Below are 19,204 nucleotides of genomic sequence, written 5' to 3'. Positions count from 1 at the left end.
TGATCAAAATTGAACAATTCTCAGACATGTATTCAATAGTGGAGGCCATGATAAAGTATGGTTACCATGCTGTGCTCAGCTCTGCTGACTCAATTAAGGTACTAACTTTGGCTTCTCATTAGAGATTCATACTGTCTTGAGTCAATTATTAAAATTCGTTACATTGCAATTTGTTTTGATTGTAAGAATTTGACCCATGAAGCAAGAAGAGTCAAATCATGAGGTTAGAGGATGTCAGGGGTGATGCAGAAGGAAACTCATGAGAAAAGCAAGGGTCAGGGGGGCCATGCTTTGCTCTCTGCAAGTTATAAGACAATGCCTGAAATAGTTAACAAGATAACTTTGTTATCTAGTTATGTCTAATTATATGTTCTTGGCCGACTGGAAGTGAGAGGCAGGGTGCATACCCCAGACAATCCAGTCACAAGCCACTCCCCAAATGTGGTTGGAAAAGCACTTGGCTACTGAGTCACTGAGGTTGATCTGCAGGTGTTCTCTACACTTACTCACCGTCCAAGGGAACTCTGGTTAGCAGGTAGGTGGGGAAATCTCAGGGGGAACTTGCTTTTTTTTTTTTTTTTTTTTTAAGATTTTATTTATTTACTCATAGAGACAGAGAGAGAGAGGAAGAGACACAGGCAGAGGGAGAAGCAGGCTCCATGCAGAGAGCCTGTCGTGGGAGTCGATCCAGGGTCTCCAGGATCACACCCTGGGCTGCAGGCGGCGCTAAACCGCTGCGCCACCGGGGCTACCCGGGAACTTGCTTTTAAAGATAAGGTGGCACCTTCTCTTTGCTGCTCCATAACTTGCTCTGCAGAATCTCGCTTTATACTTGATTTGCACAGGGCTTGGTGCACAGCAGGGAAGTCCTTTGAAGGCTAAAACCTCCTCCCAGTCCCTAGACTGTTAGGCATCCTGTGGCAGGGCAACTGAGCCAACTCTGAGCAGCTCAGATGTGAACTGCTGGAGCAGCTAACACTCAGGGGAGCCCTGTCTTTCTCTGAGTGTCAGCCTCTCTGGGCGTCTGGCCCTGGGTGGGGGGTGGGGGTGGAGGATGGAGGGGGGCTGGGCATTAGGCCAGCTTCAGCTAGCAGGACCTCTGTTGCTCTCTTGCAGACTTGTGAGGTCCTGTTATCCCCAGGGGAACTGTAGCAGTAAGGCAGGTGCCTGTCAGTTGGAGGAGGAGGGAGGCCCAGGGGTCCCGGGCTGTTCAGCATATCTGCTGCTAGACCCAGGGCTCTGGCAGCCCATACCAACCATGAACACAGACGTGGGCCAGCCTGAAGAGAGCAGGAATCTGAGATCTGCTGATTTATAGTAAAGCACAGTGACAAGGGGAGTCAGGCTAAAGGAGGAAAAGAATGCCCAGAACTGGAAGTCAGCAACTTAGCAGATCAAGAGTCTAAAAACCTAAATTTGAAGATTTACATTATGATCAGAAGGTCCCTGAAGAAAAAAACAGAGTTCTAAAATACCCACCCCCCCATCAGCGTCAAACGTGCATGATTTAGAATTATCAAATAGGGTGTTAAAAAGTTAGGCAGAGAGGCCAGTGCTCACGTTTTGGATCCTGTAAGACACATGACTCCACTACTCAGCTATTCCCAGAGTACTGTGTGGGTTCCAATTGTATAAAAATGTGCAATGAAATATTTCTGTTCACATACCCATCTCTTGCCTCTTAGTTTATTTGTTTCAATACCTACCCGATTTTTTCTTTAAAATGGAACTGTCAGGTCAAATGGCTTTGCATTAACATTATTTCAAGTTTTCAAGAGATTTAAGATTAGTATTTTAGAGAGAAATGAAGCTTCTGTCCAAATATTTCAAATTTGGATCCCTCCACGGCAATAATAAATGGATTAAAGAGTCTTTTCAGGGGCAATTACACCACCTTGAAAAGGAAAGTAGATTCTAAAATAATTGTTCATTAGAAGGAGTTTAAGTACTAAAAAGAAATGAAAGAACCATTAAGCTGGAAAATATCTTACCTTGAGAAGTTGAGGAAATGAACATGTCGAGTGAATAAATAGGGCTGTTCGGCAGTACTTATATTTTTAATCAGTTCCATCTATTAAAAAAAGTACAAAATTAGCATATATAGGATCTAATTTACCAAACTATATTAAGCTAAAGGTTATGTTCCCTACTCCTTTATCCTCGCTATTACCTCTTGGACCAGGGCCAAACAGCTGTGTTTTGTGCAGCATCTATGAACTTTACATTAGACTTCTTGTTGAAGAAGCCTAAAACTGCTACCCAAATTATAGTCCCATATTTAATTTAGGTGATTGCTACCATGAAAACAATGTGACAGGTTAAGTCATTTTAACTGGAGAATTCAGTGTGTGGCCGTACTGAAACGCAAGTTCAAAAAAAATGTCTTTATTCCCTTCCTTTAAAAGTCAAACCAAGACAAGAGATTAAACATTATTTTGCATTTCTATCATGATATTACTGAGATCTACAGAAATATTGGAAACCAGTTCTGCAGAATTTAACAGTAGGAATCAAATGAGGCAACACCTCATGATTTTCCTCTTTGATTACAAAAGTTTACAAAGCAAATATTTTACAGGGACACAAATACCCAAAACTTCTTGGGGTTCTGGTGGGTGGTCACCTGAAGTATTTATTTGCAGTGATCGGCAAGGCAAAGAGGAGTTTATATGAGAATAAACTAACGTTTATGGTCTTCTGGAACATGTCATGATACAGAAAATGTTTAGTAAAATCTGTTAGAAATTCCAAGCATTCTTACGACTCCCTGACTTCCTGAATTCCATTTTCCTTTGAGTTTCTAATTGGCCCTGTCAATACTGACACACAGTGGAACTTTTTAAGAGTGCCCTGAAAATTGCCACTTGGGATGTGCATCAGCAGTACAGCATCTTTTAGGTACTAGTCCATCGAAAAAGCTGAAACAAAGGTGATCGTTTATGTGTTAGCCTTAGTAGCAGCAACAATAAAACCAGAGTCTGGAAATCCCAGTTTGTGTCAAGCAGGACAGAAAACCCAGCTTTGCCTTGGTCCCTCATGTCCAGCACGGGGCTAACACATACAGAAATGCTCAATAAATGTTTATTGAATGCATTAGCTCCAACTAGTACCTGCATTACAGACTGTTACACTAGGACCTCGGGTCTAAAACCTTTAGACATTCACGCTCACAATGATTGTTTAAAGAAATGAAATTGAATTTTACAAGTAAACGACTTTCAGTTCATAACCTGTGCTCTGTTCATCAGTGGCAGGCGTGGGTAAGTAATGGGCTGTCTGTCCTCCAGCTGGAGCGTAAAAGGAAATTGAATCCTGCCTCTTTATCTGTTGTTTATCCTCTATGTACCCCCGGCAATCCCCCTGCATGTCCCAGACCTTGTTTTTGGTAATAGAACTTCCTGCTTGGTCACAATGTAGATTTTCATTTTTGATGGACCTAGCAAACAGAATTACAGATTTGGAAGCACAGCCAAAGACATCTGAGCATATCTGCCCTAGACACATAACTCTTCACTGTGTGTATATTTGACAGAAAGACCACATCATGCTTAGATCTCTGGATTATTTTTATTCAACTATTTCTCTGCAAGGATAAGAGTAAGATGAGAAAGCCCCCTGGTATTGTACAGGAAGACTGGAAGAACGGGTCAGAAGAAAAACTGTTTCTCTCACATATTCAACATTATATTACATTCTCTAAATACATGTCAATGTGTTAAATTGAACGGGAGAACAGTAGTGGTTAGATTTGGAGATAGTGCCATAATAGTCATAAAGCTGTCTGTTTCATGGGGAGAAATGGATTAACAGTGACAGTGCATAACTCTCTCTAGATGTACCTTTAAACATAGAAGGAAATTACTAATGCTCATGTTTATTGCATTAGTACAGTGAAGTCGGAGAGTACATCCAGCTCTAGCACCGCTAGCACAGGCTTAAGGCATCACAGTCAAGATGTCCTTTGACTGTCTTCACAAATACTAAGACTTTACCCAGGTCTCATGGCAGGCAGTGGTCTCCCGTGCCCCTACTTCCCTTCCCCAGGGTTCCCTCCTGTTCCTCCCACTCTGCCAGCAGCCTGTCACTTCTCTTGCCTGAGTCTTATCCACATGGGTGGCATGATGAATGATGATGGCACTACCTAAAATCATCCCAGAAACCACCTGTCCTCTTCCTTGGCTCATGCAGGATCACTGCTCGCCTTTATTGTGATTCCACCACCTACATTCATTCACCATTCATTCATTCATTCATTCATTCAGCATTTAGTGAGCGCTTACCAGGCCCTGGAGATCAAAACATAAATAAGGTAAAGACACAGAAAGATAAGACAGTGGAGTGTGTCCTAATGGTGTCCCCAAGTCCACAATGGCCCAAACCACACTCTTGGTCCTTGTCCATCCCTGGTCCTTATACAGCTATCCCACCTCTGGAGAGTGTGGTCCTGGTTAATGATCTTATCCATATTTTTACATTTGATCTGGGTCTTTCCTGACTTTTGTACTTAATCACTTGCTAAGTCACGTTGATTCTACCTTCACTATCACCCTTAACTGGCATTCACGACGTCCTGTGGCCAGCCAAACCAGACCTCTCTTTGTTTCTTCCTCACGCTGTGTCCAAGCTCAGCCTAACCTTCTCCTTCTGGAATGTTCTTCCTCTTTTGTCTGCATGTCCAAACTCTAACCACCTTTTCATCTCACTAAAATGCCTGCCTCTTTCCAAGTAGCTTTCCTGGATCTCCTTTCATTCAACATCCATTGACTTCCATCTCTGTGTCAGGCTTGGTGTCGTGACTATAGAGATAAAAGATTTGACTCTTGCTCTCAGGAAGCTTAAGGTCTTATGGGTGAGGTGGACTGGCAGGCAAGTCTCATTATGCAATAACCACCATGGGGTAGGATGCACAGAGGTGAGGCATCTATCTCTGCCTGCAGACAGAGAGGTAATATTTCCTCAAGGAGGCATTCCTGAGTGGTTTGCAAGGATCCGCAGGAATTACCAAGTGAAGAAAGGGACCCGCAGCATTGCAGGCAGAGTGTACAGGAGATACAAAGGACAAAACCCAAAATGACCTGGATATTAAAACTGCCAGGAGTTTTGTGTGCTGGAGGTCAGTTGTGGGATCTGCCAGAAAACAGATTTGACAAGAGAAGAAGGTAGGAGCTGGGTAATTGGGGCCTTGGAGGTCATGTGAGGAATTTTAACATTATGCTATGGGCAATTTGCAGTCAGAAAGGGCTCCCCCAACCCCAGTGATCTGAGATCAGGATGGAGAATGTGAAGAAAAAGGGAAGAATTAGACAGACAGTTTAGCTAGAAAGATGGGGCAATAATCCCCTAGGATATGATAAGGTCATGAAGTAGCAACTTATTAGAAATGCATATTCTCAGGCCTCACCCCAACCAACCCCATTAGAAGAAACTTTAGGGGTGGAGCTTGTCAATCTGCGTTTTAACAAGACCTCCAGAGGATTCTAAGGTACTGAGGTTTGAGGACCACGGAAGGAAGTCACTGGAAGTGAAGACAGATGGAAAGGTTTAGGGACGATAAGAGGGAGGATCTTCTCAGCCTTGTGGCCAGGTGGTGACAGAAGGGGAGTGGTCAAGAGAGCTTTCCAGAGCCCTGGTGACATCTGAACACAGGTTGGTCCTCATTCATGGGGATGGGAAATGCTGTGCAGGTAACAAGTCTGGCTGCAGAAGTGAGGCCAAATAGATTGGTTTTGACTGTCTTTGGCTAGAAATCCTGTTGTTTTCTTTGATCTCCCACAGTGCTTTGAGGATCTTCTAGGGTGTACACTTTTTATGTTATGTCATAGGTGAGTTTGTGTGCTAGCTTTGAAGCAGATTGTAAGCTCCTGGAGGGTGGAGGCCGGGATGCTTCCAGAAAGCCTAGCACAGAACCCTTGCCCCATAATTCTTTATGGCATGAAGACAACCTCTTCAGAAAAGTGTTTTTGGAGTCAAGAAATTTCACTGAAGACAGAATTATCTCTCAGGCAACAAGGTGAGCCTTTCTGGGACAGATTTGTGCATTCATCACCTTGGTATTATAACATCTGAGAGGTAGCAATGCTCAATGATCATTTCCTGAGTGGTTTCTGGGCTATACACCATACCCAGAAGCCCCTTCTTCACATGCTGTCATTCATTCTCAAATACTCTGTAAGTTAAGTATTATTATCTACACTTTACAGATTAAGAAACTGAGGCACAGAAAGACTACGTACATAGCTTAAGTTCTCCCTGGTAGAAAAAGGTAGAGTCTAGATTCAAACTCAAGTTGGTCTGACTCCAAAAATCCTGCTCTTTATCGTTGAGCTGCAATTGCCTCACCATTCCTGGTGCTTTCTGATCTATACATAACCTCTTAAAATGGGAGGAAGAGGCCAGTTAGCACAATAACTCCAGAGACTAAAGAGGGTTTATAGGGATATAAATTTTCTACCTTTCATGTGATGTGCTGGAAAACTGAAAGAAAGTGGTAGCAGGTGGAAAAGCATTAAAAATAATAAAATACGAAAGCACTAAAATATCAGAGAAAATATTTTTTTTAAAGTTCAAGGTGGGAAAACAGCATATTTTAACAAGAACAGGAATGAGTTTAAAATACTGGAGGAAAAAAAGTGCTATGAAATGGAATGTATCTAAAGGAAGATGTTAAAGTCACAGTCATCTGAGAATGAAAGAGAATTGAGGTTTTAAAAAAAGGTAAAAATCAAACAGAATTTATAATGCAGAGGATCTGTGAAGAAGGGACTTTTAATCTTTTAATACATCAAAGGAAAATAAGGAGTAGCTCAGAGGAGAACTCTGTGGCCCTTTAACCTCAGAAACCGAGAGGATGGCAATAGACTCAGGTTACCTTTCCCTCTTCCTCTTGTCTGGGGAAGCCCTTCTAGAACCAGGCAGGATGGCCTTCCTACCTTCAACTCAGGGCAACACATGCCTACAATGAAGACTAAGTCCATCACGGGTAGCAATGACACGAATAAGGTGAAGAGGCTGGCTCTGAATAGCAGAGAAAATCAATCTTGTGACTACCATTGGTCAGGGAGGAGAAAACATTCTAATTTTTTGGGCCTTCTTGTTTTCTCCTCCTTTTACCTTTTCTTTCTATTGAGTTTCCATTTAGCAGACTCAGCTTTTTTCTACAAGAATCCAAGATAAGACCTTGTTTGCAGAGTTGGGTAAACTCATCTCTCCTGTGACCTGGCGATAGATTCTCTGCTAATCTTGTTGGTTTGGTTTCAATGTCTGGTTGGAGTAGCTCTGGTGCCTGTGGACAATGTCTCTACTACTATAAAATCAGGAAACTCTAGGGGTCATTCTGCGGAGACTTTTCCAGATAGGTCTCAAGCAAAGGAAACATTCCCAGGATAAATGTGCAGGCTCCCAAGGAGACACCACTCATTACTTCAGAGAAGGTTTGGGAGACTCTCAGATGAAAAAGGAACTTTGCTTGCTGAGTGGAGGGTTCACCTTAATAAAATGAAAACTTTCCAATAATTAGAGCCTTTTGTGTGATGATTCTTCATCAGAATTATGCATGAAGACATCTTTGGGCTTTTTTTCCCCCAAAGATACAAATACCAGAACTCTACCCTTAAGAATCTAACTCAGTACTTTGTAATAGGACCAGGAGACATGTGTCGTGAAAAAGCTCCCAAGGAAAAAAAAAAAAAACTCCCAAGATTTTGATGCCTATAATGATTAAGAACAACTTATTTAATGGCTTCCCACTGTCCACTGAATAAAGTTTCCTCCTCGTCAGCCTAGCATTCAGAGTTCTCTAGGATTTGACCCCAGTTTCCTTGCAAGTCTTTTTTTTTTTCTTTTTTTCCTTGCAAGTCTTATTCTTCCCTATTCTTCTTGAACACCTGCTCCTTCCCATAAAATGGGATGGTAATATCTTCCTAATATTGTTGATGAAAGGATTAGAAATAAGATGCACAAACATCTAGTGTGCTGTCTGGTGTTCAACGTACAGAGTTATTAGTATGTCCTCCATAAATATTCACCAAAATGAATGAAGACACAATAGGGAGACCAGCTCCAGCAAGAAGCAAGTGAACCTTTGTTAGTAAATAGAGGCCAGATGCCCCTGCCATAGGGAAACCTGGCAGGAGCCTCCATGGCCTCTAAACCATCTTCAAATACAACATGGTTTCTGTAGGTGAGTTTTCCTTTTTTGGAGTTGTGATGCTATACAGGCTTAGAGCTTACAACTGGCGAGAGCAAGGCAAAGGAAAGTTTAAAATATGGTGAAGCAATTCTCTTTTTGACCAAGAGGTGAAAGCAGTCTCAAGCGGATGGGCACAGGATCTCTGTCTTTTCCATTCTTTGAATACTTTTCAAGGTTTTGATCATTTGAATAGCTTTTGAATAGAGTCAAAGCAGATGTGAAGTTTATAGTGAAAGAGTAGCCTTTCCTGGCATGATTGGCAGAAGGAAAAGAAGAGGCTAGTGCAGCATTTTCCAAGCTGGAAGTCTGAGTTTTGTCTGATGCACGTGACAGCCACAAACATTCATAAAGACTCCCCTGGCCAACTAAGATTGGGAACTCTAAGGAAAGGACAGTTCAATACACTATTAATTTTGTTTTTAACTGAAAGAATTCTCAGTCTTTAAAATGTGAACGATTGGTATAAATTTCCCAGAGGGGGGCCGAGGCAGCATTCCCTAAATTTATTTAACCATGATATTTTCTTTAAAAAATTTTTTTTCAGTGTCTCAGGGGACTAAGATTTTTAGGAACACACTTAGGGAAATGTTGATATGATAGTTTTGACAGGGTTCCTAGCCTGGTGTGACATTTCATTAAAAAAAAAAAAAAAAAAAACTACAGAGTTTTCTGGACTCCATCCCAGAATCTCCAGGAGAAGGGCCATTGTAACTTTATGTTTCATAAGGCTCTGCTGGAGATTCTGCTGTGCAGCCAGAATGGGAAAACAGTACATCAGGAGAATGGCTTTGGATTCAAGACGACCTAGGTTCAAGTCTAAGCAGCAGTCATTCTATTATATCTATTATATTACATTTGAAGTGACTTAATCTAGTTGTCTTAATTTTCCCATCCATAAAATAAAGAATTATACCCATTCACTGGTATAATTTTTGGTCCACAAGAATTAAATGAAGTAATGAAGCAAAATAATTTGCATGTAGTAGGTGCTGTTTCTAATTTGCAATTTTCAGTAGCTCTGACATAAATAAAAATAGTAAAATTATTTGCTCTCTTGTTCTCTTCGGCTCACATGCTGAGAATTTTTGCCCCTCTCCCACAAAAATGAAATAATTTTGAATCCTTTATATCCATGATGTGTTGTGGTGCACTCTGACCTTTGCTGTACTCTGAGCAATGATTTGAAAGAGGTGATTATAAGGCTTTTGGAGATCACATTCATGTCTTCTGGAAAATAGTTCCCTATCTTTCAAATTGTATATAATCTCCATTTTCCAAGAGATTATCTAAACCAGCCCAAGAAACTGAAATCTGGTTTCAGAGTATAAGTGGGATGATGTCATCAAGGGCTTATATCATATGCCCTGAAAAGGTCCAGCATTTGGCCAGCAGCAGGTGTCCCCGCTCTTCTCTTCAGGTAGAGTTTTAAAAATATAAACTTCAATGGTCTTTCTGTTTCTATAAGGGCAGATTTAATGGGATTTTTATTGGTGTTGTAACATTTGGTGTCTTTGTGCTCTCCTTTCTTTTTAATAATCCCTCCAGTATCTTATTTCATTAAATAGACTTAGTTAAATTCAGTAATCTGCCCCCACGTACATGTGCGCACATGCGTGGATGCATGTGTTATGACAGTTAGCCTCCAGGGAGAAATGTATGCACGAATTTGACTCTGACCCCAAGAAGTGCCTCTGTGTATGAATGGAATGATATAGATAATTCCAGTTCTATGAGTGGATACTATTCCAAAGTTCATTTGTAAGTCAGTAGTTGGGAACTTGGAACACATTTTCTCATAAAAGAAATGTTCTACATGGTGGAGAGAGACCCGGCCAGCCCCCAAGGGCCTGTTTAACTCCTGCTACACCTGAAGTCGGTTTGTTTCTAACTATGGGGAACAATGTTTCCATGAGAACATGTTTCCAGAGTTTGCTTAAAGGTTGAGAACCACTGACTGTAAAATGTTAACTCATCTCCTAAATCACATCTTCCTTTTTTCTTTAATAAATTATCAAGCAGCAGAGCTATTCTTACCGCAAATTATTTCTTCAGTATATTAGGTTAAAATAATATTTTTTTCCCTCTGCTTGTTTTATGCACTTTGTAACTTAAGCAAAAAGGATGCATATAATGGGAAAGAGTTCTTTTAAGCATTCTTGAGCTTTTTGGAAGTTGGGTTCTTGTCATTTCTTGGCTCTCTCTGCGTGTCACACCAGTCAGTGAGCTGCAGAGAAGCAGCTGTCACTCGTTATGTTTGTTGTCATGTCCAAATTGTTTGTTTTTTCTCTACCTTATCATTCCCTGAAGTTTTTAAGACATGCCTTATAATTTAATAGGAATCTGGAATAATGAAGTCATGAAATATATTCCAGGTCACACTGACCACAGGAATCAGAAGTGTTTCAACTGCACCATACACAGATTATGCTAGAAGTTGTATAAATATATCACAGAATCATAGGGCTGGAAAGAACCTTAAAAGATTGTCTAGTCTGTTCCCTGGCTTCCAGACAAGCCAATCATTCCAAACAGATGAGAGCTAACCTCTCTTTTAGAGGAGGAGAATGACTTTGTCTTTAACCCTTTCTAGGTTTAACAATGTATATACCATTAGCAAGTTATTATTTTAAAATCTAACATGCTTCACTTGACAGTTATAACTGTATTTTGTTTTCTCATGTTTGCTTCTCATAGGAAACAAAGTAGGTGCAAAGCCCCAGTATATTTAAAGACCATATTTTGTCCTCTCTCTTCTAGTGCATTCCAGAACACCACAGTGTCTCATACTTTGGTTACCTTTGTCCTGTTCTCTCTGGGTTGTTTGTACCCTTTCAGCAGTGGGCACTAAAATCAAGTTACAGTGTTTTATGAGGCATCTGAGAACTGGGCATACACACTCTTCAGGTGTAGGAATAAATATAATCTGATACACAGACCCAAGGGCCTAGACTCCAACGAAAACCAAATTTAATAATTATAATAACATCAAAGTAACATAGGCTAATTATCTATAGTCACTTTCAGGCAGTGACAGGGCATGATCAGATGAGCTTTTTGATCAGGTAAGGAAATGAAAGAGAACCTAGTTCTATTAAAGTTATTCATAAAATGTGATATCCTTAAATGTCACCAAGTGTACTTTTTCTATTGAAAGTCTACTACACAACTTATAAGGGCTGATCTCAAAATATTTTTTGCTAATTGGAAATGACTTTTCAAGTTTGATTCTTAGCCGTTAGTGAAAGTTTTCAAAGGAATGGGCTTTTTGATCTCTACACTGGAAGACACTGAACATACTGGCTTTACTGAAAGTACCACTAGCCAGTAACACTCTTAAAAGGTCCTGCTATCCCCCCAAGATAAAAGAGAAAGATGGGATATTGTAAATTAATAATGAGATTCCTTCTGTTGGGAGGTTTTGAATGCCTCAAAGGTGAGGATTGTGTCAGAAAGAAGTGGACATGGGTAAAAATTTCCATAATTATGGTTTCAATCTGGTAGTAAACCATATGCCCCGTTTATTACACAAATTTCTGTACTCATTGGGTGGTGTGATGGTTAATTTTATGTGTCAGCTTGAGTAGCCAAAGGGTACCCAGATTAAATAGTATTCTGGGTGTGTCTGTGAGGGTGTTTCCAGATGAGATTAGCATCTGAACAGTTGACAAAGTAAAGTAGACCACCCTCCCTAGTGTGTCAATCCCTTGAAGTCCTGAATAGAAACATGTGCAGAGCAACGTAGAATTCTCCCCCTTTTTCCTGCCTTACTGATTAGGCTGGGACATCACATCTTCTCTTCCCCTGCCCTTGCATCAGGATTTACATCATTGACTCCTCTGGTTCTCATTCCTTCATATCCGGACTAAAACTGAATTGCACCAATGGCAACATGTCCACTTGTATGACTTGGCTACATTGAGATTGAATTCTTCTCAGGAAATGGGTAATTCTTTGGCTTCCATTGAATATACCAAATGCTGCTTTGGAAGCTCAAGATCCCCTGAGCTTATCCATTATAAGAAGCTCATGCTCCTATCATCCAATCAGATTTCTGGCCCAAAGAGAATTTTCTCTTTATTATAACCATAAAAACTTAGAGCAGTTGTGAAAGAAAAGCAAAAGAAAAAAATATCAAAATAGTTTTCTGTTTTTGTTGTCAGGAAGTCAGCATTATTTGTAGCTCAGTAGTATAACTATTTGAGAATTACGCATTGCTAATTTTAGCTAAATAGACAATGATGAGTATATACTGTCCTTCATCCATCTTGGTAAAAGTATTGATGAGTATTCCCCAAAGGAATACTTTGGGGAAACTTCCTGTTTAAAGACTTCCTTCAGAATCTTTAACTTAAATTTCCTTCCACACACTGGTAAAAATACAGTATGACATTGCAACTCTGGTATTTGTTAGGGTGTTTGAGGGATGTCTTGTAAGACACCCACTAATTACACAAATGAATTGACACAAGGTACAATCTAACCATGGGCAAAGACAACTTACTTGTTCATTTTTAGTAAGCCTGGTTTTGTTGTGAATGTCTGATGTGACCAAATTGAATCCGTGCTTTTCTGACAAGATTCTCAGAAGCAAGACCACAGTACGACTCCCACACTTGCCTACTCTGTTGTAGACCACCTGGCTTGGGAAAGGTAGCACCTGGGAAAGAAAGAGAAAACAAACATAAGACTTTGGTTAGAGTACTTGGGATTCTTTCCTCAATTTCAGAACAATAACTGTCCGGTCACTCTAAATGAGAAGAGTCCATATCAAGTCAATGAGAGAACAGAAACAATGAACTAATGTTTTTCCTTCATATTTTAACCTGAGAGAAATCTTGGACTCAGTATCTCTCTCTGCACTGATACTTAAAACTGGGAAGATTTCATGCCAACTATAAGACTAATTATGAAGCTCCTTTTCTTTTTAGGAACAAACTATATAAATATGTGCTTTGATGACAATATGCTTTTGCAATTTATATTATGGTTTATTAGAACTTAATTTGTAGAGTAGTCATGGAAAAATATAGTAACTAAAACTTGAGACATAAATAAAAGCTCCCAATATAATTCACCCTTTCAAAATGTACAATTCAGTGGTTTTAATGTATTCACAAAATTGTGCAACCATCACCTCTATCTAAATCCAGAACATTTTCATCACCCCTAAGGGAAACTCCATATCCAATTAGCACTCACTTTTCATTTCCCTCACTACCTTGGTCCTGTGAAACCACTTATCTACTGTCTGTCTCTATGGTTTTTGCCTATAGCATTCCCGACATCTCTTATAAATAGAATCATATAATATGTGACCTTTTATGTTTGGCTTCTTTAAAGTTAGCATAATATGTTCAAGATTCATCCATATTGTAGTATGAATCTGTACTTAATTCCTTTATATGGCTGAATAATGTTACATTGTATAGATATACCATATTTTGTTTATACATTCAGGAGTTGATGGACATTTGGATTATTTCCACTTTCTGGTTACTATGAATAATGCTGCAATGAACATTTGTGTATACGTTTTTGTGTGGACATATGTTTTTGATTCACCTTGTATATATACTAGGAGTGGAATTGCTGGATCATATGGTAATTCTGTTTAATTTTTTTGAAGAACTGCCAAACTTTTTAATGCAGCTGCACCATTTTATATTTCCACCAGCAACACATGAGAGTTCCAATTTCTCCACATCCTTGCCAACACTTGTTATTGCTCTTTTTTTTAATAGCCATCCTAATGGATGTGAAGTGGTATCTTATTGTTTTGATTTGCATTTCCCTGAGGACTAATGATGTTGACGATATTTCATGTGCTTATTGGACGTTTGTATATATTTTTTTGGAGAAACATCTATCCAAATCTTTTGCCGATTCTAAAACTGGGTTGTCTCTTTATTATTGAGTTTTAAAAGTTCTATATTTATTCTGGATTTGTGAATATATGATCTGCAAACATTTTCTCCCATTCAATGGGTGTTCTTTTCATTTTCTTGACTGTGTCCTTTGAAGTACAAAAGTGTTTAATTTATCTAACTTTTCTTCAGTGGGTTATGTTTTTGGTATGACATCTAATAAACCATTGCCTAACCCAAGAATATTTTCTAAAGAGTTTTATAGTTTTAGTGGAAATATTTAGGTCTCTGATTAATTATAAGTTAATTTGGTGTATGATGTGAGCAAATGATCTAACTTCATTCTTTTGCATGTGAATATCCATTTGTCCCAGCACCATTTATTGAAGACTATTCGCTCTCCATTTAATTGTTTGGCACCTTGTTGGAAATAGACTAATCATAAGTGTATGAGTTTACTTCTGGACTCCCAATTCTATCCCATTGATCTATGTGTTTATTCTTATGCCAGTGCCACAGAGTCTTGAATATTCTTGCTTTGTTAAAGTTTTGAAATTGAAAAGGATTAGTCCTTCCAACTTCATTCCTTTTTAAGATTGTTTCAGCTATTCTGGGTCCCTTGTATCCTACATGAATTTTAGAATCAGCTTGTCAATTTCTGCAAAAAAGACAGGTGAAATTTGATAGGGATTGTGTTAAAACTATAGATCAATCTGGGGACTATTGCTATCTTAATAATATTAAGCTTTCCAATCCATGAACATAGGATATCTTTCCACTTATTGAGTTCTCATTTAATTTGTTTCACTGATGTTTTGTAATTTTCAGTGTATAAGCCTTACTTCTTTTATTTTTTTGATATTATTTTAGATAGAATTATTCTCTTAATCTCATGCTTGGACTGATTGTTCATTGACAGAAACAGTTTATTTATTTTTTTTAATTTTTTATTTATTTATGATAGTCACACACACACACACACAGAGAGAGAGAGAGAGGCAGAGACACAGGCAGAGGGAGAAGCAGGCTCCATGCACCGGGAGCCCGACGTGGGATTCGATCCCGGGTCTCCAGGATCATGCCCTGGGCCAAAGGCAGGCGCTAAACTGCTGCGCCACCCAGGGATCCCAGAAACAGTTTATTTTTGTATATTGATCCTGTGTTCTGAAATCTTGTTGAACTTACTAATTAGATCTAATAGCTTTTTTTGTGTGGATTCTTCAGGAATTTCTATATATAAGATTACGTCATCTGCAGAAATGGTTTTACTTCTTCCTTTCCAATATGGATACCCTTTCTTTTTCTTTTCTAGTTGTCCAGTTTATAACAATTTTGATAGACTAAGAAGCCATCATGAAAAGCATCTGATTAAGTATCTTTATTTCCAGTAAGGATAATATTTCCATCTTGAATGCTCAGCATTGAGGAACAACTGACAAAAGATCATCAAAAGAGTCCTTAATTCAGAAAATATCCATAACAGAAGGACATAAAAAGGCCCAAAGCTAAAGAATATAGTACAATATAAATACAAGTATACCCCTAACTTGCCTACTGTATGTAATATGAACTTTGCCTTTGTAAATTATAGATTTACTTATTTTTCTGAAATATTTTATATGCAGAATAGCATTTTATAAATTTGGAACTTAATACTACTTGCCATTGGAGTAAAACATAATATCTATATCAATCACTTAGTAATTATGTACCATTTTGATATAATTTTTCCAGTATGTATTTTTTTTTTTATGAGCAATACCTTGTTTGTTGTTGTTGTTGTTGTTGTTTTGGGGCTTTTTTGTTTTTGTTTTTAGGGCCAGTCAGTATTTTTTTTTTCAGTCAGTATCTTCTATTGTATGTCCTCATAGTGTCTAAAACATGCCATACACACACACACACACATATGTGTGCGTGTGTGTATATATATATATATACACACACACATATATATATATATATATATACACACACACACACACACACACACATATATATATAGCCTCCACATTGGTTGGTTGGCTGCTATGAGGGATTTAATGTGCTATTTAACAGTAATTAACACAATGATTCTGTTAAAATATGAGACCAGGAGTATCTTCAAATACAGCTGATCTTTCCAACCAAAAGCTAATAAAAGGCTTCAGGGTAAAAAGGTAATCAATCATTATAACGGGTCATTTTATTCATGTTTTTATCACTGAGTACCCAAAAAGTAAGCTCACTGGAACAACTGCAGAAGTTCAGATATTCAGATAAATCATATATGGTCTTCCTCATGAGGTTATGATCCAGGGAGGGTGAAATATAATAGGGTATTAATAGTGTTTGTAAATTGGACTTAACATAATAACCAGGCTGGGGTATAGACTATAGTTGTGACAGAGCTGCCAATATAAACACAAATTTTCATTTCTTTGAAGAAATAAACTGCTTAAGATTTGGATGAATGCATTTTCTTGTCTTCTAGCACAACATAGTACAGCAAGGGCAAGTTGTTTGTTACATCTGAATTGCTAAGAAGATGTGAGTTACCACATATGCAAGTGTTTTTTTTTTTTTTTTTCCAAGAGTACAGGTGTATCTTAGAAGATTTAAATGAAGAACTGAGGCACTCAGTTACAAATCTTCAGTGAAAACACTTAATGTCTCCTGAAATTTTTGAGGACTTAACACAAGCTTCCCATCTACTTCCTTTTGCTAATAACTAAAGATATTTATCTACCTTTTGGTTATTTCTTAGTTTTAAAAAATTGCTCATTCCAATTCTTTCATTAGTCTTATGGGAGGCTACCAAATAAGAGTTATAAATATTTAAGAAGAACATTTTTGTCATGACAAGAAAAAATGTTTTAACTATGTATGGTGACAGGTTTAACTATACTTACTATGGTGATCATATTGCAATGTACACAGATATCAAATCATTATGGTCTGTACCTGAAACTTATATAATGTTAGTTGTCGATCAGATAAAAAGAAAAAAAATCAACTTGTTGCTGTTGCTAATTAAAAGAAAAAATAGCAAAAGAAAAAAAAAAGAACACTTACATAAAAACAAGAATCCCTGCATTATTCCCACAGCTGTATCTACAATAATATTTGAAAAGGAAAGAGAGCTTAACATCCCCACTGTGACTCTATTTTTACCACTTCTTTAAACACCAACATACAGCTACAGGGTATGAAAATTTAGCTAGAACATGTGTTTTCAGATGAAGCTTCTAGAATCAGTCTAGTTATTGTTAAAGACATAACATACACCATCACAAACATAAACCTTTCTCAAAGTTAAGATGGGGCTTTTAAATAATTTTCTAAAGGAACCTGTGTAATGCTCTGGAAACTGGCAAATTTTAGGCAGGCTAAATCAATGTGTTGATGTTGGATAAGGTGTTAAAATTAGCAACAGCAACAAGTTGATTCATCTCCACTTTGGTAGAGCTATAGATCTTCTCCTGAAAGTCTGCTTTAAAAATCATTGTCATTTTTTTATTTGAAGAGTTCTTCCTGGAAAAGGGGGGAAAAAAGGAAATGATTTTTATGAAAGGCTGAACCTAACCCAGTCCTAGGCTCTGTGCCATGTAAACGCTTTTAATCCTTGTTAATACTACTGAGTCAAAATAGTGTAACTGTCTTCATTGTAGCTGTGCACTTCTCTAGGTGGTTAAATGATCAAATAATTTAAGCATCATTAATCACACCTAAGTGATTCCCCTGTGTGCCCCTCTCTTCTCCATACATGGTAGATTCATAGAACAACAGAGTTTGAGGTCTAGAGCAATTCAGAATAATCCACCCACTCTAATCCCCTCCCCACACCAGCACTACTACTCTCTATCATCCTCACTCCCAGCCCAATGTATGTTTGGCTTGGCTAGACTTTTCTTTCATGTTGTGTTTTCATTCTCTTGAGTACCCTATGAGGGAGATATCATGACTATTTTTAGATGAACAAACCAAGGCACAGAGAGATCATTTGATATTTTCAATGTCAAAGAGTGGCACATAACAGCTAAAGCCCAGCTCATAGCTCTCCTGATCCCTAAGACAACAGTTAATATATTATAACATCAAATGGTGTAAATAATGTTTAGTGTGACTTCTGTAAGAGAGACTATTTCCTCTTTTATGTCTTGAATGTGTCCAACTCCATTAAATGCTATTTTGTCAACAGTCAACTATCACAACAGTGTTGTTGGCCATTATTCATCCATTACCCAAGTCTCTGGAATGCTCAAGTGGAATGGATAGGCGTTAAGTAGTTTCTCCTTCCAGAGGATGCACCATAGAAGCTAATGTAATCCCAGAGTGTCAAAGCAGCTATTGGGTGAAGGAGAGTAAAAAAAATTTACCCCTTCCCCTAGTCTACTGTAGGCAATCACAGAGCCTTGGATACTGTGAACCACTTCCACCAAGAAAGGAAAACCAGGAAGCAATAAGTCATAGTAAAACATATATGAAATCCTAAATACACTTGAAATGTCTATCAAGACAAAAAATGCCTTCAAATGATAAGCTTAATGACTTCTAAAGGCCTCTTAAGGTCAACCTCAACATCCCCATTTTTTTCAACAGATATTTGCCAATTATCAGGAGAAAACTATAACCCAACTGTAAACTGCATACAAATTTTGAACACTTACTCTTTCTTTGGATGCCCTATAAAGAAGTACACACTAAAAGTCCTCATCCTCCCCCACTCCCCAAATGATTCTTCATTCTTGGCAACTATGGTTATATGAATGTTATGTCTGTGGTTTCTATTTTATGGCCAATTTGTAAAAGTGAAGGGAGCTCCAAAATAGTTCACTCTATGAATTATATATTTTTATGTTGCCTGCCTTGTAAGTTCTGCAAATGCCACAAATCCCCAGGGGCTGACAGGCTTGTGTGGAACATGCCAAATAAACAGAAGTCTTTCCAAAATCCTGAGCACAACAGTAACTACCACCAGATGACGTCCACAATTTCAATCACTTGTCCCTGGTTTGCAATGGGAAGGGGGACAAAGCAGACTTTCTAGGTAAAAAGCAAGCTTGGTCTGGACCAAGACTCTCATAGCCTATGATTACAGGACTCTCTGGGGACTGGTCTTGTTGGAAGAATTAACATCAATCCCACTTTTAAGTCTTTGCAAAATGACATTTAA

The 19,204-nt window shown here is 38.4% G+C and overlaps 1 protein-coding gene across 2 annotated transcripts in view; it reads right to left on the bottom strand.

The window, feature by feature from the left end:
• The window catches only part of UST (uronyl 2-sulfotransferase), a 290,878-nt gene that overhangs the window by 112,685 nt on the left and 158,989 nt on the right, over positions 1 to 19,204 (bottom strand). For both annotated transcript variants that reach the window (XM_038526303.1, XM_038526304.1), the window contains exons 3-4: positions 12,690 to 12,845; positions 1,992 to 2,071 (exon numbers count right to left, since the gene is read on the bottom strand). In XM_038526303.1, the coding sequence (XP_038382231.1) occupies positions 1,992 to 2,071; positions 12,690 to 12,845 (236 nt within the window). The remainder of the gene's footprint in view (positions 1 to 1,991; positions 2,072 to 12,689; positions 12,846 to 19,204) is intronic.

Source organism: Canis lupus, chromosome 1, assembly GCF_011100685.1.
Source record: "Canis lupus familiaris isolate Mischka breed German Shepherd chromosome 1, alternate assembly UU_Cfam_GSD_1.0, whole genome shotgun sequence".
NCBI classification, from domain to species: domain Eukaryota; kingdom Metazoa; phylum Chordata; class Mammalia; order Carnivora; family Canidae; genus Canis; species Canis lupus.
This window is presented reverse-complemented; position numbering and strand designations above follow the sequence as displayed.